The sequence below is a fragment of the Orbilia oligospora genome (assembly GCF_000225545.1).
Source record: "Orbilia oligospora ATCC 24927 unplaced genomic scaffold scaffold00110, whole genome shotgun sequence".
In the NCBI taxonomy this organism is placed as follows: Eukaryota; Fungi; Ascomycota; class Orbiliomycetes; order Orbiliales; family Orbiliaceae; genus Orbilia; species Orbilia oligospora.
Genome location: NW_011645667.1, coordinates 97,983 through 121,033, shown reverse-complemented (window position 1 = coordinate 121,033; position 23,051 = coordinate 97,983). Strand labels below are relative to the sequence as shown.

General features: G+C 46.5%; 6 protein-coding genes across 6 annotated transcripts; 3 read left to right on the top strand and 3 right to left on the bottom strand.

Moving 5' to 3' along the window:
• Positions 1-401: 401 nt before the first annotated feature.
• On the top strand, positions 402-2,322 carry AOL_s00110g39 (uncharacterized protein; the record flags this gene model as incomplete). Its single annotated transcript, XM_011126729.1, has 5 exons — positions 402-662; positions 750-842; positions 975-1,274; positions 1,397-1,504; positions 1,594-2,322. The coding sequence occupies 5 exons, from the start codon at positions 402-404 to the stop codon at positions 2,320-2,322; spliced, it is 1,491 nt and encodes a 496-aa protein (XP_011125031.1).
• Positions 2,323-3,044: 722 nt separating this feature from the next.
• AOL_s00110g38 (uncharacterized protein) lies at positions 3,045-4,861 on the bottom strand (the record flags this gene model as incomplete). Its single annotated transcript, XM_011126728.1, has 3 exons — positions 3,045-3,707; positions 3,855-3,963; positions 4,527-4,861. 3 exons carry the CDS (start codon positions 4,859-4,861, stop codon positions 3,045-3,047), a joined length of 1,107 nt encoding a protein of 368 aa, XP_011125030.1.
• Positions 4,862-6,323: 1,462 nt separating this feature from the next.
• Positions 6,324-9,609, bottom strand: AOL_s00110g37 (uncharacterized protein; the record flags this gene model as incomplete). The annotated part of the gene is made up of 6 exons (XM_011126727.1): positions 6,324-7,847; positions 7,905-8,754; positions 8,894-9,097; positions 9,176-9,239; positions 9,300-9,492; positions 9,565-9,609. The coding sequence occupies 6 exons, from the start codon at positions 9,607-9,609 to the stop codon at positions 6,324-6,326; spliced, it is 2,880 nt and encodes a 959-aa protein (XP_011125029.1).
• A 2,096-nt stretch (positions 9,610-11,705) lies between these two features.
• On the top strand, positions 11,706-12,317 carry AOL_s00110g36 (uncharacterized protein; the record flags this gene model as incomplete). The annotated part of the gene is made up of 1 exon (XM_011126726.1): positions 11,706-12,317. One exon carries the CDS (start codon positions 11,706-11,708, stop codon positions 12,315-12,317), a length of 612 nt encoding a protein of 203 aa, XP_011125028.1.
• Positions 12,318-14,200: 1,883 nt separating this feature from the next.
• On the bottom strand, positions 14,201-15,828 carry AOL_s00110g35 (uncharacterized protein; the record flags this gene model as incomplete). The annotated part of the gene is made up of 2 exons (XM_011126725.1): positions 14,201-15,177; positions 15,249-15,828. The coding sequence occupies 2 exons, from the start codon at positions 15,826-15,828 to the stop codon at positions 14,201-14,203; spliced, it is 1,557 nt and encodes a 518-aa protein (XP_011125027.1).
• Positions 15,829-21,389: 5,561 nt separating this feature from the next.
• AOL_s00110g34 (uncharacterized protein) lies at positions 21,390-22,977 on the top strand (the record flags this gene model as incomplete). The annotated part of the gene is made up of 6 exons (XM_011126724.1): positions 21,390-21,662; positions 21,718-21,830; positions 21,886-22,176; positions 22,232-22,356; positions 22,405-22,596; positions 22,655-22,977. 6 exons carry the CDS (start codon positions 21,390-21,392, stop codon positions 22,975-22,977), a joined length of 1,317 nt encoding a protein of 438 aa, XP_011125026.1.
• Between the last annotated feature and the right edge of the window lie 74 nt (positions 22,978-23,051).

Below are 23,051 nucleotides of genomic sequence, written 5' to 3'. Positions count from 1 at the left end.
ATGTGGTCAGAGCTGCAGAGAAAGAGAGAGAGACAGCACTGGTTGATTCGGGAAAGTACCCTCCGACTTGCCTAAAAGCCCATCGTAATAATACGTATTTCTTGACTTTAAGCAAGTACTTAGTTAGTACTTAACCCTGCCAAGTCTTGCTCGGTATCAGATTAGACCTGATATAAGAAGTATTAAGAAGTATGTAGCTTACTTTACCAAGTACTTAGTAGTACGTGTGGAGATTACATAATCCTGTCCCTGAAGAGCGTGTTGGAGACCGTCGCTTCAACACATTTGTAATTACTACTATATAGCTTCATTATAATAAGAGAGATATCGATAAGACTAATATGATAATAACCTCGAGTCAATGGGATCCATAAAAAAGGAACTGCAGAATTACCCTCGGTATGGCTTCTGGCCATGGAAATGCTCATCGGGATAATAGCTGCTTGCTCCACCATATAACAGACTCAATCCGGCTCAGGAATGCCCAGAACAAGCTGCATCTCAATTTCAATGCCACTGTTTCGATCAACATCCCGCACCCGGCCTGGCTACCGCCGTCAACATCAACTTCAACATCACCATCACCATCATCACCATCATCATCGGACAAGAATAAGACGCTCTGGCGGGCACTTGCCGTAGGAGGCTCCCAAAAAGTTCTCGTATGCAATACTTTCCCTCTAATATATATATATATATATATACATAAAGTATGTCTAAACTTACCGTACTGACTAACCTGCCTGAAGTTGAATATACGGCTCCTGTGGAAGCAGGATATATTCCCAGAGGAATGGAGCCATGTTTCCGAATCACTGGGCCGGGTTCTCTGCAAGTCACAGGTAATTAATTAATTACTTAGCATACTTTGCAATTTGGTACTTGAAAATAATTGGATTATTCGCTCAGTCGCCGCATATCTACTGAAGTAATTGCCTAGATGTGATATACGCTGATATACTTGTTGATAATAGCTTTGGCACCTCTTCGGGCTCTCCGCATCTCTTGAGATCCCCTCCCACGACATCATATATATCACCCTCTCCTCTCCCCATTACACCTCCCTCCCACCAACCCTCCACCTCCCCACATCATCCATCCGCTCCATCCACTGGCTCTTTGACTTCACCCCATACGCCACTCGTCCGAAATCTGCTGGACTCCGGTTTGATCACATCCAGCCTCTCTTCGACGAGTGTGTTAATTTGTTCTTCAACAATAAGGCGGGATCGCTTAGCCTGACCGGTGGGCTATTCGTGCCGGGGTCCTCTCAGGTACGTACCTACCCTGCCTGCCGCCTACCTACCTACTCATCCTTGCCTTGTCTTGCCTTACACTACCTCACTCCCATCGATATAATTCTCTTCATCGACCTTTATACTGACCGTCAATATAGCATATACGGAGCTCGATGGCGTCTGTCGAAGCTATCACCTCCACCCTGGCGAGATACGCATCACAGTGTGACGACTACACACTGTTCAGGAGCAGAATCAAGCAAATCGTAAGTGACACCGTTTGACTCCAAGACGGTATTTATATCTATTCATCTATCACCCTTTACTAACATATTCCCTGCTATCTGTTTCATAGAAAAACAAGATTGAATATGCCGGCCCAATCGCCGAACAAGCAATCGACCTACAGAAGGCACTAAGCAGCCAAATCTATCACCAAATCCTCAAGGCACTCCAAGGAACCCGTCTTAAAAAAAGGACACACTATAGGAGCAGCAGCCTCGCCGAAAATGAGCTGCTAGCCCAGCCCCTGGAAAAGTTTCAGGACCTCTTCGATGGGACCCGTAATATGCTTTCACAAGATGATAATGATGACGATGATGACGGAATGATGGAAGACAATAACGAAGACGAACGAAGCGACTTTGAGGATTTATTCGAAGAAGGAGGGGATAATTACTCCGATTTTGAAGATCTATTGGACGAAACAAGAGAGATCCGCCAGGACATTGGCGATGATATGACACCAGACTCACCTACTCCGGTTGTCAATTCCAATTCCGCCTCCCAACAAGACCAAACGTCTTGCGCTCAGAATGACTATAATATGGCATCTGAATGCTCGGATTTCGGTTTTACATTGCTCGAAGACAGTTACACTACCACGATTCCATCGCAACAATATTGTACCCCTCCGCTTGCTAATAATGATGAAGAATACGACCACTTTACCGACATCGAAACACCCCTTATGCCCATCCTACCCGCCAGCCCGACTGAAAACATCACCCAAACCATTACCGCGAGACCTTGTGCCTCGCAACCATTCTGGGAAAATGAAGAAAGCCTAATGATGCTGTTCTAGCTGCACAAGCACCGCAGCTTTCTCTCCAACACTCCTGCAAAAATCTCAGAAATCCTATCTATAGCGTTTGGACCATCTTCGAACCTACCTACCCCTCTTTCGAAAGCCGCTCGAGCGTTTAGAGCTTTTGAATTTCCTGCGAAAAAAACCCAATAGCTTATTTCTTTCGCTTCTCCTACTATATTTTTCCTCCTCTCCTCCGTTTCTCCTTTCCTTTCCTTTCCCTTCTTCCTCTCATCTTCTTTCCGCTCACCTCTTTCTTCTTTTCCCCTTTTTTCTTTCTTTTTATGGGGGTTTATATAACCTCCTTCCGCCGTACCATATGTATATAGTCATTACGATAAACTAAAAGAAAGAGAACTACAATAATTAATTAATTGCTAAGATACACTCGCACCTCGCCACGGACAATTGATAATAAATGAGAAGAGAGATTCCACTTTTCTTAACTGTTAAAAAAAAATACCAACTAAAGAAAGAGGTTTAAAAAAAGGAGACATAAAAACAACTAACACCCAAAGTCTGCTAACCCCAGCCCGTCTAACTATGCTCCGGTATTCTATCAAGCGAAGTCCCACCTATCTACCCGTCTAGTTTAAAAACCACCATCTAGAGGAACAAATGGAAAATATACATAAAAGAAGAAGAAGAGGAGGAGGAGGAGAGAATAAGAATAAAGAAAAAATCGGGGGAAAAAAGGAAAGGAAGCCTTTCAAAATACGTTACCCAATTGGTGAAGCCGGACTCATCAACGCTGCAATACTAGTCCTTCCATGTGAACTACTCGGCGGTACAGGAGTCGAAGGAACGGTGCTCGTCGGCGTCGTCATACCGGCCATATGCACATCCTCTCTACTATTATTCATACTCCCCATTCTACTCCTCTTCCCACTTCTCTTTCCTACACTCCCGCTACTGCTACTGCTACCACCACCACCACCATTGTTTACCAAACTACTCGATTCGGGAATACACCCCATCATAGCCTGTTCAACTGCAATCTTCTCCAAGAAAGTTTTTATAACCACGGCAGCCTCTTCAGGTTCTAATTTCGAATTGTCCACCAGCAGTTCCCTGACACCGATCCAATCTCCAAACCGATGAATGACTTCCTCATCTCGAATCGCTTTTAAGACTTCTCTATTCGTCAATTTCCGTCGAGGAGTGGTTTTCCGGCTAGGATGTGATAGACGTTTGAGATTCTCTTCGAGAGAACAGGTGAGTATTATCGATACGAAAGGTGACGAACGACGTTTCGCGGCGGCAAGGTATTCATGGGAGATGGACGTCCCGATGTGGGAGTTTGATTGGCATTCGGTAAATATCCATGTGGTGGGGGAGAGGTCTGTTGAGGCGGTGTTGATGGAGTCCAAGAGGGTTGTTCTCTAACGGACTCAGGATTAGTTAAGAGTTTGGTAATGTTTGGTAATAATTTGGGTAAGAATGAGAAATAGCTGCGTAAGTACTTATGTAGTAGGGAAAAGAGGGAGGATATAAAAACAAAAAAAGGTGAAAATAAAATAAGAACCTACAAAAGCCTTCCGGAGGATTTGGTACTCTGGATCCGATTGATTGAAAGTAGCACGTGCCGCATCGATAAGAAGATGGTGATCGAATACCCTGGAGTTCGGGATTATCTTCCTACATACACATGCCGTACCTTGTTAGTCTTCTTTTTTTTTTTTTTTTTTTTTTTCGTACGGAACTTGCGTTGGATTGACGTCGTTCCCCTCTCCAAACTGCAACGGACAGTTCCCATTTTCGTTTCGAGTACGGGCAGCCGCCAGACTAGCTCTTAGTGCGTAGCCCCCCCACGCCAGAAACCAGCTCAGACGATGGGATCAATATTTTTCCGAAGGCCAAGGTGACCCCCAACAGAAAAAAAAAGGGAACAGCTGGAAAAGACGCAAGACTAACGATGCATGTGCATGACCTGCGCATGAACTAGTGCATGGCATGGTTCTCGCCAGGCAAAATCCAATTTCCATGTAGGCAAGGACAACCAGCTCTCCTGCAACCACGAGCTAGCAGTCAAGCTGGGTCAATTTTTAGAAGCTTCATCCAGAACAAGAACCCAAGTTTGCTCATCCTGGTCCGTTCGTCCTGAAAGACAAATGTGATAAAACAGAAAAAAAAAAAAAAAAAAGGGAGAAGAAAAAAAAGGGAGAAAAACACCACAATGGCATGATGGTAAGTTCACTTACTGTAACTCCTTAGCTACCGTCAGTTTGCCGGTGCCCGGATAGCCGTTGATGAAGATTGTGCGTCCAACATAGCCCTTCTCCTCCTGTGGTGTCGTCGAAGTTGAAGCTGCTGCAGAGGTTGGATTCCATGCCTTCAAGACCGGTGTGGACGGTATCGAATCTGGAGAAGCAAGCGATCGTGGGCGACTGGGCGTCCGAGCGGGAGACGAAGCGCCGGAAGGATTAGAAGAGCTGAGGACGGCGTCCAGGGCCAGCGAATGATTTTGGTGGTGCTGCTGGTGGTAATACTGTGTTACCGATGGCATGAAGGGGTCGCGGTCGCGGTTGGACAGCATTTTTGCATATCCTTATACGTATTACGTAGTCTTTGGAGTCAAAGCTTCGACCGGTAAAAATATAGAGTGGTTAAGAGCGAGAGGAGGGCCGGCAAGATATATAGCAGTGCAGCGGCAAGAAAGCAAAATAACTACTTAAGTACTCAGGTAAGTAAGTACTGACTTCTTAAGTACCTGGTACATGTACATAAGTGAATCTTTCCTTATCAATCGAAACGGGCCTTTCTTTTCGAAGACGGCTAGTCCAACTTGTTTAAGACGTTCTGGAGAGAGCTCACTTTCTTGGTCGTTTTGTTCGTTAATTTTGTTCGTTCATTTGAGTTGCGTCTTACATTTGTCGGAGCTTACTGGTGGGGACGCATTCGGACATCAAGGTCTAGAATTCGGGTTCAGATGACCTGTTAAGCATTTCCCGGACGGCTTGCCGGACGGACGGTACGTATCCTCCGCTGGATCACAAAGTGCTGCCGTGTGTGATAAGAGGGGCTTATACATCATCTTCATATGTAGGTACGTATCACCTGTAGTTAGAGACGGACTGGCTAGCTGGCTGTGATTTGTATGCCAGCCGAGTCAGTCGAGTCAGTACAGTTCAATTTTAGTAGTCTTGTCAGGATCATGGCCGCCAAACCTGTTGAGATTCACAGCAGCCCTTTTCCAGCGAAAGTATGTAGCGCTTAAGTAAATCAGTCTTTTTTCTCTGCATCGGAAGCTGTACCGACCTTAGCTTAGCCTCAACGGCTTAAGGGTCCATTCGATGCAGGAGACATCATCTTGATAATATATGATAGTGGCTGATTGCGCGACCCGTCTAATTCGGCATGTGAAAACGAGATATGCTCCCGTGTTCTCATTGGCAGCTAATTAAACATTCCTCTTAACTTGGGTAGCTTTAGCTTGAGCACGGATTCACAGCGCGAAAATTTTTTGCATGAATCTTTCTTTCTGTCTTGTTTCTTAGCTTCGGATACGCCTGGCTAACTTAGTGCCATCGATTAGTAACCTAGCCTTGTGCACATGGTGGGTACCTACGTAGTGATTGATTTCTCTCCCTTGTTCAGCTGTCAGCTATCGCCCTTTCCAGACTTTTGCCCATTTTGGTCGCTGGCCCCGTCTCGATGTCCTTCTACAACATAAACAACACACGGAAGCATCAGTTCAGATAGATTGAGGGGAATAATTGTTTCCATTTCATTTGCGAGTTTAGCTACAGCACTAATTATGAATAATGCTTCTTAGGAATACATGATTCAAATGTACATGCATACGTAGCTGCAAGATTGTGTATCGGGGAAGGATGAAATGAGGAGGTGGTGTGCTGGGGATCGGGTTGGTGGTGGTTAGCATATGAGAGGATACGAGAATTTTCGAACAGGCTTCTGCTGCGTAAAACAAAATATAGAAAGTTTTGTCGTGAATCAAGGAGTTCTGGAAATCTAAAACCAGAGAGAGAGTTGGAGAGTTAGTAAGCAATTCCATGAATGAACTGTGGACCCCACTTGCGAGCCATCTTAATGAAGAATCCTCTCGTAGCATGGGCAACAACTGCCCGAAATCCCGGGTGTGAGGAAACAGCTTCCCAATCCTCGACACCGATTTTGTCGCGAAGCTGCTTAAGGAAATCCGCAGGCATTCTGGCGGTACAGTCGAGTTCGACAGTGAAGTAATCTCCCGGCCTAACAGGGCTCCTGAATCGGAGGCCAAAACTCCAATAACAATTAACGGCGAGTGCAGGAACGGAGTCTCGGTTCATCTCTCGAATCCGACCAATCTCTTCCTCAGAGATACCAGGTTGGTGCTCCATGATGTTTTCAAGATGCATAAAATCGTCAGTAGAAGGCTCTTCTTGATCATCTAGCAGAGGGGAGTCTTGGTCCTCTAGGACCTGGCTGTGTTCAGACTCTTCTATGTCCTCGAAAGTCATTTCGTTTAAATCTTCGATCGTATCCTCAGGAACAAGCTGAACTACAGTTTGAGGGCCAAAATTCAAAAGATGAGCAGGAAATTCTAGGAGCGATGGAGTGAATTCTTGATGTCCATCAGCTCCTTGGGTCTGGCCTGTCTTTGTAGACGCAAACTTCTCATTAATCTCCTTCATACGCTCCTGTTTCTCTCGTTGACGACGCTCGTCAGATTGATCGCGATGGGCAGGGGTGGTCACAGTACCACGGGGTTTGAATGGATCATTAAGAGCGTTTTGTCCACGGTTGTTTTTGTGTCGGCCTTTAGGAGGTGGCGCGGTACTATGAGAGGGTGGAGTGTTACTATGAGAGGGCGGAGCGTGGTTCTGAGAGGATGGAGCGCGACTATGAGTGCTTGCTAAGCCTTTAAAACGGTTTTGTCGAGGGGGGGATGGGGGTGGGGAATTGGCTGTGGAGATATTGGGTGTAAGTGTAGTCAGGGAAAGAGGCGCTGGAGGACTAGTAGAGGGAGGTGGAAGACACTCAGGTTCCGGAGATGCTTGCTGCTCTTTGGTCAGCGGGAAATCTTCCTCTGTCAGCGAATCCCCTTCTGGGTTTAGACCGTGGTCCCACATCAACTTAATTAATGATGATAGGTCTTTCTCTTTGTCTTCCTTCGAGCCCTCCGTATCGAGAACAAGAACTGAAACGTCGCCGTCCTTTTCGTCGCTTGGTTCCTCAAGTTGTTTCCCGGGAGCCCCGAGACTACCAGGTCCCCCCTTAGCCTCATGCATAAGAAAAGCCATTTTGGCATAGAGCATTTTGGTCTGAACGGGATCTCTTTCTTCTGCAATACGAGCCTTGAGCGATTCCAACATGGCATTGCGATGAGATTCCTGTAACTTCCCAGCCCATTCCGAAATAGCAATACTATCTGTGGCATTGATCTTCCACCAACCCGAGGGCGGTTGGGGAGCACTTCCTAGCTTTGGACTTATAACGTTCTTGAATTTGCTCTCCTGAGCTTTTCGGTAGGCTAAAATGGCTTTTTGATCCTCGTCCATGTATTCTTCGCTGATTCTGAGCTAGAAATCAAGAGATTAGACACCATACTACCTTTAATACATATGGGACAAACTTACAATCGTTTCGCGAGTAGGAGGACCAGTCTTCATGACTTCCTTCCATTCATGTGGCTTTTCGGCATAGTACCACGTCAGGAAGATAATCTGCTGTTGAACATCGTCATAATCTTCCAGCAGTTGCTCCCATAAGGGTTTTGCAACAAGGTTCCAAAACTGGGTGGCGAACTCAGGGGAGATATAGAACCCCAGAGGGATGGGAAACGGAAATGGCGGAGCGTTGCCACGAAGTTTCAGGGCTGAGGTCAGTGGGTTCCTGGATTCCCCCAGGGGAGGGAAAAACTGAGGTCTTATGCGTGGAGATCCTCCTTGACTAACGCTGCGTAGTGCAGACGAATTGGAAGTTCTCGGAACTCGTCGGACTTCTTCAGCGAGTAATAAAAGCTGCTTTCTGGCAGGATTTACGTCTAGCCGGTCCCCGACAGGCGCTGGGGCTGTACTTGAAGCCTGAACGAGAATAACCGGTTGACTAGTCTGTTCAACATTTGACTCAGCTTGTTTGCCTTCCACCTCTGATTCGGGGCCTTGTTTCTTTAGTGTATGTCGAAGATGAGGTGGAATAAAGTTAGAAGTAGGCTTTGGTTTCGGCTGCTCAGTAAGTTGATCCGCGGGTTCAGGAGGTTGATCGGATGACTCAATGGGTTGAACTGGCTTTTCGGTTTGGGAACTAATAACTTCGAGTGGTAAATCCTTCGCAGAAGCCATTGGTTTGGCAAGAGGTTTCGAATTCTTAGAGGTCCCTGGTTGATTCACTACCATCGGAGGACAGCGAAGGCCGGTGTTCTTTGTCATCTTATCAAAAAAGGCACCTTGGTCGTGTACAAGCCCTGGAGCGCTCCAATTCCCGGTCCTAATAAAATATTAGCAGCAGACAATAATATAAGGGCAGAAAAACCCCATGCCTGGCGTTTCCAGGTATCCCTGGGCGAGCCGGACGAGGTTGAATAACAAGTCCGCGGGGTTGTGAATTAAGTTGAGTATTCGCTGACTGATATCTTGGACGGCCTAGAGGTTGGACTGGGGGGACTGGGAATCGGCGTGGGCCGCCACCCCTCCCGCGAAAGCTTGAAGGGCCAACAGGGTTCCTTGCAGCAATATTCCTGGTTTCGGTGATGAGAGCATCTCGTACGCTTTGGGAGATGGAGACATCCGAAAGACTCCTTCGTCGTCGAGGGCGGAAGTTAATACCTTCTCTAGAATTCCCATCCAAGTTAATACTATGAATATGACAATTCTTTTTTGGAAAAATATTGTTTGGAACGACTCCTTACCTATGAAGGTCTCCACCACCAATACCATCTGGCCGTTCAATAACCATAGAGTCGTCAAAGACAGCTGGCGAGAAAGGTTAGATACGATACTAGTATCATACAAAACAGAAATCCAAGAAATTACCGAGCCATCTTTGGTCGACTTCAGCTCGACGGACGCTAGGGCCGAGAGCTGGACCCCCAGGGCGAGGTCCAAGATCAAAGCGAGCGTCTCCAGCTCCTTGGATAGGTCGGCGCAAGCGTTGAAAGGCACCACGACGACCTGGTTGACGATCACCGAGTGGGAGCGCTGTAATACGGTGATTCCCAAGGTCCTCCTAGTAGGCCGATTCTGCTTGTTAGTAACACGCCATGAGAGAGAAAAGGGAATTTTGTCAAGCAGAACTTACGGCTTGCTGCCTGAGAAGTCTTGCAGTTTCGTCTTCGGAAGGCATATTAATCAACAAGCGATTCCACCGTAGCCTAGAGTTGCGTGAATCTTTATTCAATTGCAACGATGATGGATTGATGGGGGTGAGAAGGGATATTAGAGTATGATGTATGGGATGGAGGTAGGGTTGAAGTAGGGTGGAGATGAGATGGAAATGAGGTGGAGACGTGTTTAAAGTTGGGTTTCTAGAGAGTAAGAGGTTGGTAGGAGGTAGACTCCCCAGGAAGATTCCTGAAGTAGGCTCCCTTTTATAATCGGCAGAGCTCGGGTGTGGACCCCAACGTAGGGCCTCCCAACTCTAAGCCTTAGAAGGCTTCAATAGTGTCCCCAAGAATTTTAAATCCTAGCTATGTCCTCATTATATAGTCTCAATGTATGAGCCATTAACTTGACCTTGTACATATATTGGTAGAAGGTATGCTTTTCTTGGCTCTGATTAGACCTTAACTACAGAGCGACATCTGTGTAGAAAGGTTGCCAACTTTCTAGGCCACAAAATGTCCCCATAGAGTTAATACCAAACGGCGACCTTGCAGCCACAACGTAAATGGGAAGGTCTAGTTAAGAGGCTTGTTAGCTTCTATTAAACAAAGAAGTAATGGCTGTTAATAGTCCTGTATTAAAACGCTTCGGCAAGGGCTGTCAAATGGTCTGGAGGCTGTTAAATATAATTGTAACCTATGACAGTGTGCATTTGGCGTCAGAATAAGCCGGCGTATCTGACCCTCTTCCCTATTTCGCCTAAAACGTCACCAAATAAAGCTCATGAGTGGGCCGTGCCTGTAATTGGCGGGGGGCTTCATGGTTATACTCGTAGAATAACATATAATGTGACCTCTCTGGCCGCATTGTGAAGCCAGTAAGTCTACGAGGGGGCTCTAGGACTCGCGGTTTATATCTACCCGGGGGGTAGAGGCCTTTGCGTTAACTCAATACGTAGGCTTTCATCACTGACAATTAAACAATAGCAATCGGTACGCGGTACACGATGCTTGCGGGAAAAAAGCTGACTAGTCTGCAAGAGTCCACCATAAGTACCTAGACACCAGCTATAGCTTGCCGAACTACCTTGATACAACCCATTTTTGATGAACCCAGGTGCTATGGGCGACATATTTGGCAAAGGGGGTGATGTAAATACGGAGCAGGGAGTGGGACCACTGGAATTTCGTATTAAGGTGCTTCATGTGGTTTGCAAAATAGTTTCTTGGTGAAAAAAGCAAAAATGGAGTGAGAAAGAGGAGGAGAGAAAGAAAATGGAAATTTTAAGGAGGAAGGGGAGGGCAAAAAATAACGTAGTGGCAAATAATCCCTATGAGGCACGTGGACGTTGGCAGTCCGGCGATGTAAATAAGGCAGTTATATCCTTGCTAGAGCCATAGACGTTGACAATTAACTTACTACGGATATACCACTTTGGTCACGTAGATCGAATAGGTGACTTTCTTATGTGTACTTGGGCCTCTTGCTTCTGTTCGACGTTTCTAGCCGTTCAAAACTAGTCCATCTTCGATCAGATATCTGTTATCTCGCAACGAAATCACGCATAGCTTAGTACTCCGACCATCTTGATTTACTCATTATTGTCGTTTGTTTCTTACAGGAGAGAGATGCATCTGGGAGCCATTTTTCAGCAGTTACAAAGGTATGACCGTTCGAACAAATCATACTTCCTGGAAACCCGATTCTCCAAAGAAAGCCATTTTAGGTGCACGTAGCCCCACCTCAACATTGCTCGAAACCAGGGAGTAATATATGACAGACTTTCAGGCATTACTATTTAATCATACAACAAATTGGGTATTCCGTTTGAAGGGGTATGTGGTAAATTTATAAACCTCTCTGCGTCGTTTATTGTATGGAAGACATCCAGAAATGCAGTCACTAATGCCAATATCTTCAGTCGAGCCGTGGCAGGAGCAGGACTTACCTATATTTACTGTATTTTTTCCTTCCTTTTCTACCGCACACCCCGAAACTATATAAGTACTTCGCTATATCAAAAGAAGGCCCCGCCGGATCAGATATATAGCTACAAAGGAATACTAATACCAGGCTTGGTGCTGCTAAAATCGTGTTGAAATTGTTGCATATCCAAAAATGGAACATTACCAATCAGGAATAGGCCGAAATTTAAAAATGGTATCGAAATGGGCTCCAAGAAACCACAAGAAAGAGCTTCAAACAACTTCGATGGCGGAGTCTCGATCCCGGTCCTCCTCGCTCTCCAGCATTGACGCATCCGATTTTAAGTTCCCAAACGACCTTGTAGCCCCACGAGAGAATCTTGAACCTGGGCGAGTTACAACTACAACCCTCGATGGCACGTTGACGAAGGCGCCCCTCCAGCTCATTGAGGACCTTACAAAAGGCTGTGGAGGCCAACTATGGCCTGCAGGTGTCCGATTAGCCAAATATTTTATCAACCGGTACAAAGATACAAATGACTTAGCTAGAAAGCGAATAATTGAGCTTGGGAGTGGTGGCGGGGTCACCGGACTAGCGATTGGGCTAGAGCTTGACACTATTGGCGGCGATGTCGAAAAGGGTGGATGTGAGTTCTGGATGACAGACATGCATGCCATGATGGATTTAATGCAGAAAAATGTCGAGTTCAACGGACTTGGGAACAAGATCGAGTGTGGATTACTTGATTGGTTGGTGGAAACACATATCACGACGATTTGCGAGTGCGATTGGAACATGGGCTGAGACTTGGGCAAATAGGGCAGACCCATTACCTGATTTCGTGACGAGGGCTCCGGTAGATATATTACTCGCAGCTGACTGCGTGTACTTCGAACCGGCATTTCCCTTGCTCGAGAAGACATTGTAGGCCAGCTCCCAGAACTACAGCTGCAGTACATCCAAGTACATGAAACTTACCTACCTTGGGTCTAGATGCGACATCGCTGGCCCCAATACAGAGGTTATATTCTGTTTCAAGAAGCGGAGAAAGGTATGGCCTAGCTCTTGTATAATGTCGGGGTGTCAAGTTGGTGTTCCCGTAAACTCACAATAGTCCCCGCTCTAGGCAGATATGAGATTTATCAAATCGATACGGAAACACTTCGTCATGACAGAGATAAAGGACGAAGGATTTGAAGGGTATACTAGGGAGAGTATATACTTGTAAGTCACACTCGTCAAAGGCTTCGCCTTCGAAATAGTCTAATACGATTTTAGGTATTCGATGAAAAAGAAATAAAGTCCCAGATCTCAAATTCCGAAGCCATGGTTTAGCTAGAAGGGTAAACATCGTGTCTGCTACAGTGTTTAAAGCAGGCTTCTCGCATGCAATCTACCGAAAAGATAGTATAGATAAGTGTAGCCTGGCCTCGAGGCGCAAATGAGCGTAAACGTTGGTACCTGTTTCATAGTGTAGTCTCGGCCCCCCAAAAAATATCGGCGTGCTCGCCGGGTTCGAGATCCCTGTCTATACCTAAATTTAAAAGTCCTACCCGGACGAAGATCCTAATGGGCTAATGCATCCTGCCCATCTCTACCCCATGCATCGTGCATGCATCCACTGCACATCCGGACCTAGTGATATTCCAATCTCGCATGCTCGCTTCTGATAGATCGCTAGGCGCACTTACAAGAGGCCGAGGGAATCCTTCCTATTTAGATCCTACTTCGTATTAGCAAGGCTAAAACCTAAGCCCCATTATATCAAGCATCTCAGGGAGCTAGAACCTCAGTATCAATATCCTAGACGACTCCAACATCCAACATCTTGCAACACAGCACAGGGGACTTGTACGCCCACATCTTCTGTCTCAAAAGGCGAGTTTCACGGAGCAACGATTCTGTTATATCGAAACAAGGAAGAGAAAGGATGAACCCACAGTTTTTATTATACATTTCATATTTTTTTCGTCTCGCCATCCAAATAGTGATACAACAGAAAAACAATTTTCAAGGAAATTCGTTATACAAAGTGGGAAGGAGATGACACCGACATACATACATAGTCATACTTAGCCAGACCGGCTTGGTGTCTATAGTACTATAGTACTAGTGAATCATCAATAAACCCACCCTCGGCAGTCTTTTTTTTAATGTTAAAAATAAAAGTAAGGAATAAGAGGTTCATGGTAAAAGAGAGACATTAAGCCGCCAAATACTACAAAGTACGCCATGCAACCCTCAACAATATAAAACATCAAATGGTCTCAGAATTCTTTTCCATTTTTGTAATAATGCTTTTCCGTCCTATCAACTCATTCAAATAATTTTTAGGGTGGGATCTGTAGCCAGCGGTACCACCTCGGAAGAAACCCTGAAACGCCTTCTACCCTTCGGGAGGGCAACAAAAAAGAAAAGGGAGGTATAGGAAAAAATAGAAAATATTTCGGAAGGAGCGTTGCAATACCAGACACATCGTATCCGAGAAATCCGGTGTATGTCAGATGAGAATATAGACAGGTGAAATTGAAAGCAACCTGCGCTGTGGGTATTATGTAAAGGAAAGAAACATGTCGTAGATGTCATAAATAAACGTTACTGCTGTAGAAAGAAATCGGTATTTCGCAAAATTTCGAAACCCTGTTCTATTCCAGCATTTTGCACGCATGTGCTCACTGAGCGCTTTTTTATACGTTCTCAGTGCGGGTGGATGCCTGCACCTCTTGTTTTCTGATATCGATGAGAATCTTCTTGGATTCTGCAATCCTTTTTTTCCATTCCATGTTTGTGTCTTGCCTTTGATATCTGATGGCTTGGACTTCTTGTGGAGTAGTCCAACCGCTTTCAGAGAGATGTTTTTCTGTGACCTCAAAAGCTTCATCTTCCCGAATCATTTGCTGGATCATATCAGCGAGGGAGTTAGCCGTTACCGGGCCCTCACCAGAGACCTGGCGGCGATGTTTTGGCGATAAAATAGCTGGAGAATCATATTCTACAACGTCTGGCACCACTTGCTGATGTTGGTAGGTGGTGAGAGACATCGGATTAATGATATTCAGTGCCGTACCCCGCACTGGCGGCAGTCCCGGTGATCCCAGAGGCGATATTGGAGGTTGAGGCAATGGGGACTTGACCAAATCGCCCGCACCCAGGGGAACTATTTCAGGAAAGTTCTCGGCCAGTGGCGGCAGGTTCGATGTGGGTGATGTTGTTGCAGAACATAGTGTTGACGGAATAAGCATGGTCTTGGTAAAATAGTCCGGCATGACAAAGGGAGGGAGCGGAGGGGTTGGGGCACAGGTATGTATCATTTCCTCGATCGAGGAGAAAGAATCATTGTCTGGGAGTGGTAGTTTCTCGGCGAAGTAAGAGTCGAAATCCTCATCTGGGGTTTCTGGTGCTTGTTGGTAAAAAGTAGGCATAGTAGAGAGTGGGGGGATTGGAGGTGGAGCATGTGGCGAGTGTGTGCTGGACGACCTTCTGCGCATAGTTGCTCTTAGCTTCGGCGGCAGCATACGTTGGAGCACGGTTGCCCTCCTGCTAGTTCTACCCATATACTCAGGCACCGGCGAAGTTGGGGCAGAAGGGTCTGAAAGGGTATCAGGGTCGTAGAGCTCTTCATTTCCAGGTTGTATTGTCGAATGCGATAACTTAACCGACATATCTAGTTGAACTTATTAGATCTGGTCTTAGTATATGTTACTTTCTGGATGAATGATTCTGCCTATTGTTTACCTATTGAAGGTCTCACTGATGCCACACCGTCCGCATCATCAGCAAGCTCGGATAGTTCGATCTCTGCCAACTCCGCAATCGTGGACGTAGATGGTGTTCTAGACTTGGCACCAGGAAAGACACGCTCTGATAGACTTTTTGATCTTGTCTTCCGCCTCATGTCTTCTAAGATTTCGCAATCGAGGCCAAGTCCACTATATGTTGCAACCACTTCGTCGTCTAGCTGTCGCCAATTCCCTTGAAACTCGCCAATTTCCGGTGTCATGGGTAATGAAGGCGATATTTCAAAATTTGTTAAGAGGGGCTCTAGAGGGGTGGTCGCTAATGAAGACGAAGAACTTTGCAGTCTCGGCGCTGATATCGAGATTTTACTAATGGACGACGCTAACGAGGATGAAGAGTTAGACGTAGAGAGGATGGGTTCAGCATCCATCACCTGAGATAAGGACGATTTGTGAGCTTGGAATGGTCGAAAAACAGTACTAGAAGCCACTGGCGGTTCGATATGAGCCAGTTTTTGGATACCCCGTCTTTCTGATAGACGGCCTAGGCCTGACGTTGACATTGCCACAGATTCCATGATGGTGTAGGTTGTTGCTGTTGTTGTCTTCTAACCACGCTAAAATAAGATAGCTGTCAACCGACTAATACCCAACCGTTTCCAATTTTAAAGAGACCGGAGCGTAATGGTAGTAAGGGAGACGGCTCTCCCGCAGCCTCTTATGTATAGCTCTATTCTTGTTCAAGGACACCCTCTTGGGCTTGGGTTCCTGTGCGTTTGTTGCACAAACCGAGACACCAAATCGTTGCAAATTGAAACTCGAGGATGCAGTCCTGAAAACGTTGATACCAGACGGGAGGTGCTTGCTGCACCGAGGCAAACAACGGGAACTAATCGATTGTCGCCGCCCCAATTACAAAGTTGCGGTTCCTAGCTATATCAATTGCCTCCAAAGGCCAAAACGAAGGGTGGTAAGAGCCGGATTGTTTATCGTAACGTTCGATACTGAACCAGGTGTGTAGCAGCGACGGAAAAAGTGACGTTGTACACCTTTCGCTTTTCTATCCTCAAAACCCGACCAACACGGACCCGATGCCTAGAGTTATCGTGGTTTGTGATACCCAGGTTCCGTTTGCTAAATGGTTCCTGGTCTCAATGTTGCACCTATGTATGTCCTTGGCTGAGCCCTTCCGAATTCTGGGAGCCTCTGGAAGAATCGAAAAAGAAAATAAGGCGAAAAGAAATGGTCCCTGCAGAACTAACGAGGCTTCCTGAAGTGCGTCTGTCCTCCTGTTGTATAAGCTAATTGATAGGAAACGGAACAAATCCAGTCCCGTCGTATTCTTTTTTAGGTCCTATTGTCGTTGTCGCACAGTAGTATTTTCCTGTTAGATCTGGGTATGTCGTGACCCGGCGGAAACTCTGACAAACATATAAAGATCAAACAGCAACAGTGTTGGTTGGATGATAATGACTAGGCGTAAAAGGCTATTGTCCAATATCAAATATGCCTCTTAGTAGAAACTCAAAGATGGCGGGGGAAAGCGTGGTTGAATGGTGCCAGCCAGGCCGGCCCCCACGGCACAAAGCGTGGAGAAGAACGGGAAGATGCCTCACGCAGACTTTATGCAAGTGGAGAGGACTAGTAATAGGCCTCTGCCAAACATGAAGAGCACTTGCGTGCGCGGTTCCTGGTTCGCAAGTCGCAGTTTGCGCCTGAGTTCTAGCGAGCAAATCCAACACGACACGCCGACAGGGAAAACGTGACTATCGTCCTGTCCTTTCCTGCCCTGGTTGGGTTTTAAATTGTCGAGCGTCGAGTGGGAGCTGCGGAATTCGACACCTAGGGTTTAACCAAACTCGCCGACGGCCAGTGGGATATCTAATAGCAAATTGTACCAGTTTCGGACTATCGTCTCTCTCCCCACTATAGATGCTGCAGTGTTGCTGTAGCTTCTTTCCACTATAGCTAACTGCAGAAACCTTGTATTAGGCGGCCTTGTGGTTGGTCTTCTGTACGAGAGCGGGACACTCGCTACCGTCTTTGAAGATCAAAGCCGTGTATAAAAACCCTTCTCCTCAATTAGTCGCAGGTGCAAAGGCAGGAACAGGTTAGACGGTCAGTGTCCGTAAAACCTAGGGAATTGGTGTGGTTCTCGGCCCCCAATCTGTCGAGAGAACGCTGATGTCAACCTGCAGTATCTGTCGAATAGCAGGTTGCCAACGTTTTTTTCTTCCAGAATCCGTCGCTTCCTTTTTGTTTTTTTGGTTTGATTTGATTTGTTCTCGTTAACAAAGGCCCCCCCAAAAAAAGCTTCAACAAAGAGCTGGAATTTGTAGCCGTCGGTCCACCACGTATTCTGCTTCGATTCTTTCTTTTATGTTCTAGGAACTCCGCACAACCACGGACGCCTACGACCAGCGTCGTGATTGGAATTCACTGGCGCAATCGTATGGGCGAGCAAACTAAACTTCGGAAGCACAACACAGAGGTTGGATCCCAAGTTTCCTGGTGGTACAAGACCAAACTTTTTTGCCGTTGCGCAAGAACTCAATTGGACCCGTCCCGCCTTTGTGTATATGGAGATATCACCCGTCGATGGATTGATGACAAAATAGTTGACAGTGAAGGCGGTTATATCACTGACGTCGAATATCTGACGGCGAAAGAAGAATGAGAGCTGGAAATCACGGGAACTAGAAACTGTCAGCAATAAGAGGTGTGGTGTGTCTAGCTAGCGGGATTTGAGGGCAGGGAGGTTGGCCGGTTGTGCCAAAACAAGGTCACGACTCACACAGCATGGCAGCGCTGTCTTTCTTCGAGCCTGCTATGTACAGGTCTTGGTTTGGGCTAAACCGTGATAAAAGAATATCGAATCCTTGCCCTTTTAACCAGGTTCAAACATCTCCGCCAGCCGCTTGCATGACGGTGAATACCATCCTTTGTTCTCAGTTCTTCACAGTGGGTCGGACTAACTCCCTTCTCATTCCGTATGTCATTCTCCAATGAATACTGAAGTCCAAAGTATATGTATCTGTGAACCTCGTCTTATGGCTGTGATTTCGCCGTTATATCACGTTGGTTCTTGTTATTAGCCTATGATGCCGGAAAAAAAAAAAGAGACGAGAAAAACGTTTTACAACGTGGCGTACCTTTGCCCTTCCTCTTCTTCTTCTCACCTACTTAGTACGTAGGAACATTGAGCGCATTCCCAACCAAATCAAACGGTCATGTTTCAGAAAAACCTCGCCCACAGTTTTCCGCACCGATTCAGCTCCCATCGGCTGCACTGAATCCATCCCCGCTACCCAGAATCTGGAGCCCGCGGCCGATGTACAGGGATCATAGAGCTTCTTTCTTGTGTTCTTTCTGTACTATGTAGGCAGGGGTATATGCAGCAACCATACAAAGTAAGGTGTGGGAGCAGGTGGGTCCATGATATTATCACCCAAATCTTCACCAACTGGAGTTAGCCTGCTAGCCGGCGGTATGTACAACAAGCAGTGGATATCTCCAATCTCAGAAAGCCAGCTCCAGCTAATGAGCATCGACGGCCATTTCAAGACCACCCGACTTGCCCATAAAGATCAATCATTGTTTTTCGCCTATGTGCGTTGCAACTGCACATGTTAGCGAAAAATAACTCAGTTTTTTAATAGAGTTTCTGGGTCCCGGAGGCATGGATTGGGCCAGTAAGAGACTTTCAACCGGTGGGTGCAAAATGGTCTCCGTATGTATGTGCTAGGCCATAGCATTTTATCCTCCACTCGCAAAGTGACCAAGTTGTGACGTGGAAATACAAGTTTTCGAGCTCGGCCTGTTCCTGCATCCATGCTGCTTGCATTGGATTCCTAAGCCTCACACACGAAGGCACATGTCAGCTCACGTTGCACAGAAAGTTAGCCAACAGATCTCGCAGCTCGTGATTCGGCGGCAGGCGTGATGAGGAAAGAATGAAAAATGCAGTGATCATAAACAGGTTCCGCATTCCATTCTCATCTGGGCGCTCTCCCGGCCAGTCCATTTCCTGCTTTTTTTTATATTTTTTTTTATTTTTTCCCTCCTTCCTCTCGGTCGAGATTACTGAAATCAAACAACCCATGTAGTCAGTCCATGGTGTGTCGTGGAATATTCCGCTGGCATTGACGACAAAAAATAGCAACAGAGACATGGGGTTGGGAAAAATTTTAACCCGGGAAACAACGCGCTCCGTTGAGTCTCATTCCTCTTTCCTTTGACAAATGACGTTTAACTTGCGCAGCGAATGTCTGTGTATGATTGATTTTGCCAAAAGAATTTCTCAGCCCGTCCCGAACATGGAAGTTGTTATGTACAAGGGTGGAGGGGAGGCCAGAACAAAAAAAAAACCTTCTCGCCCCACCTTGCTTAGTTCTAACGTTTTTTGCTTCGATTTTCGCCATCGAGTAAGACGACACCAGGTCGCCTATGCAGCGATTATGCAAGTGCGGGAAGTTTTGGACTCGTAGGGCCGGGTTTGCAATTCGCGGCCCAAACCGACTGCGATATGCCGATGTTGTGTGCCTGAGTCTCGAACTTTGTTCTAGCGATCATCAATGGCCCCACCGGTCCTTCAATTAATTTTAAAGACGCGTCTGTCAGTGATCTCCGGGGCTGATGTATGTACATAAGTATGTATGCAGTCTAATCTTGTGTCCGTGCAAAGTTTCTCCAATACTTCGAGAATAAACGTATTTTCGTATGGCTGTCGGGTCACTCACTCCTCGTTGAAAACCTGCGTGACGATGGCCCCATCGCGGGCTGCAGCCTCCAATGATCATTGAAACACCTCATATCGCATACGCATAAAATTAAATTCCTGCACGTCCCGGATCCCGGACCTGGGTTAGAGTCGCAGAAGGGTCTGCATCGGCAGAGATTTGACAGGTAGTATCCTAGACTTCGATCTTGTCGGTCTTCGCAAGAACTCCGTGTGATGGATTTTTAAACAAGTCACCATGCATTGACGGGCCCCAACGCCGACGACGAGAAATTGTGAGCAAAGGATCGGGGCAATTCGACGTCTCCGTTCCTCAGGCGCCAACTTCAACGGTTTAGGGCTTTCGTTGATAGGCCGAAAAAAAAATCTTTTTGCATGGGCCCCTGTATAAAGTTTATTGCGAAAGATGCAGGTACATGCAACAGTGTGCTGAGCATATCGATAAGCCAATCTGCGACACTGGATCTTGTGGCCAGTGCTTCATGATTAGCTGCGGGAGGTCAATTGAGTACTTCGGGGCGTCAAGTCGGGTTCAAGACCATTTCATTCGATCACAATCGAAAATTCGGAGCTCGAGAAGATGCTAGCACGCTCGGTTTCCGATGCCGGATTTCCACAACATCCGAGTTCTTCCGACCCGACCAATGGGTTTTTTGTTGGATTCATCTAGCTGTAGTGCTCTTTAAAGACCGGCAAATTAGGGCATTAGAACCCAAAGCTGGGCGCAGTAATTCGTAGCTTTAACAGGTAAACATCCGTGAGTCTTGTGTGGTGGACATTAATACATTACTCGTGTGTTGCAGATGTTGGAATTTTGTCGCTTTGATAACAACCAGGCCAACTCCGCCCGATATGTAGTCTGGGGGATGCCTTGGCCCGATATTACAGGGTTATCAGGACCCTATGTAGGAGCAACTGACCACCTAGTTTTGGTCACTTCGAAGCCGACCTTACTCTATCATGAAGCTGAACTCGTGTGTAGTCACCCGTCGTGTCGCGGAAATTAGCACCTGTTCGTCCAGTTGTCGAAGAGAAGTGTTAAGTGTTGTCCAAAAACCATGTCTGTGTTCTGGCGAGCATGTAATAGACGTGCCATCGCTTGATGGATATACCAAAATGAGTCTTGAACTAGACTAATGTAGAGTCACGACTTCCAGACTTGGGTTCGTCGGCAAAACAACAACTGTGACTCTGTCATGATGATTGGATCTCAGCATATCCGAATACGAATATGAGGGAATGCGGTTGGTCTCCTCGTGGTTCCGCGTTGTCGACGTCGTGATCGCGCACCAACGCCTCTCAAAGCGCGTCGGCACACGTCTAGCATATAAACCGAGCTGGCACCAGTTCTCTTATCCTCAATTGCAATACCATACACTACCTCAACAAACATCAAGAAAAATGCCACCAAAAGGGAAAAGAAAGGCCAGAGAAGAAACCCCAGAGGAGAACGATGGGGCAGTCTCTCCGCCTCCGGTGAAACGACCCAATGCTGGCAAATCTTCTGCTGCCGCAACTAGTTTCTTCACTCCAACCTCCCAGAAAGCATCTCCCATTGAATTTATCAAACATGGAAGTTTGCTCGCTGCTTTATGGGAACCGGTGGCATCGTCTTCGAAGGCCGTGACCGCGCCACTAAACGATGGCAAAATTAAATTTGCGGGATTCGATTTGGTAAGGGCGGAATGTTCGTTAATATAGCACTAAAGGCTAACATACTACTATCAAGGACTCCAATTTGATATCTACCAAGAGTGGCAAAACATTTGCCAGAGATGGCGAAGACTGGAAGTGGTGGCATCCAACCGTACCATCGAAGCTCCGGGAGATGTTTGAAGACGGGTATGATATAGTCGCCGCATAGTGTAACTCGCCGTACCTAATTCATACTCTATAGATACCGAATTGTCATCTTCACAAACCAAAATGGTTTGAAGGCCAGTGGCTCGAAGGCCGATGATAAATTAAAGGAGTGGAAGAAGAAGATCAACTACATTGTCACAGCTCTAAATCTACCTATCCATGTCTACGCCGCGACTGAAACGGATAGCTATCGAAAACCACGGACAGGGATGTTCGAACACTATCTTTCTGAACTAGGAGCAGATGCGCCCTTGGTTGACATGGACAGTTCGGTTTTCGTTGGCGACGCCGCTGGGAGAAAAGGAGACTTCTCTGCCGGTGATCGGTATGGGTTTTAGAAAATCCCCACCATATAATGCTACACGCTGACAATATCGAAGGAAATTTGCGGAAAACCTTGGCCTCAAATTCCTTACACCAGAGGAGTTGTTCTTGAATGAGGAGCCGAGGCCATATGAACTTGATCTCGACCCTGCTAGTTTACCTAGGTCGACCGTAGCCCCAGGTAAGGACAGGTTACCCGACGATTTTAGGACCGACTAACTCTCAGTAGCTTTCGAGAAGCAATATCCCTTAGAAGTAGTGGTTCTCTGCGGCCGCCCAGGTTCCGGCAAATCCACACTTACGAGAAAATACCTTGTACCTCTTGGCTACGAGCGTATCAATCAGGATATTCTAAAAACGAAAGATAAGTGCATCAAAGCCGCCCAAGGTTTTCTGAAGGAAGGCGAAAGCGTTGTAATCGGTAAGCCGACAAATACAAATAAATTTAGGAGAGCCAACACGTAATTAACGATATATAGATGCTACTAATTCCTCACGAGATACTCGAGCGGTCTGGAAGGGCGTGGCTGATAAAGTCAAAGGTGCTACTTTCAGATGCATATATCTGACGACTTCAGAGACGCTCTGCTACCATAACGATGGTGCCAGGGCATATTCTGGTATGAAGTCGTTGAATCCCGAAAACCGAACATCGGTGGGGAGCATGGCCTTCCGGACCTTCAAGTCTAAATTCCAGGAACCCCATGTTAACGAGGGTTTTAAGGATATTACCGTAGTAGACTTTGAATTTCGTGGAACAGATGCCGAATTTGACGTTTGGAAACGCCACTGGGCGCCGTAATGCCTTTACGCAATATGCATTTAGAGGAGTTAGCGCATCCTTTTGACTTGTTCGCCTTCTATGCTTGTATCTAT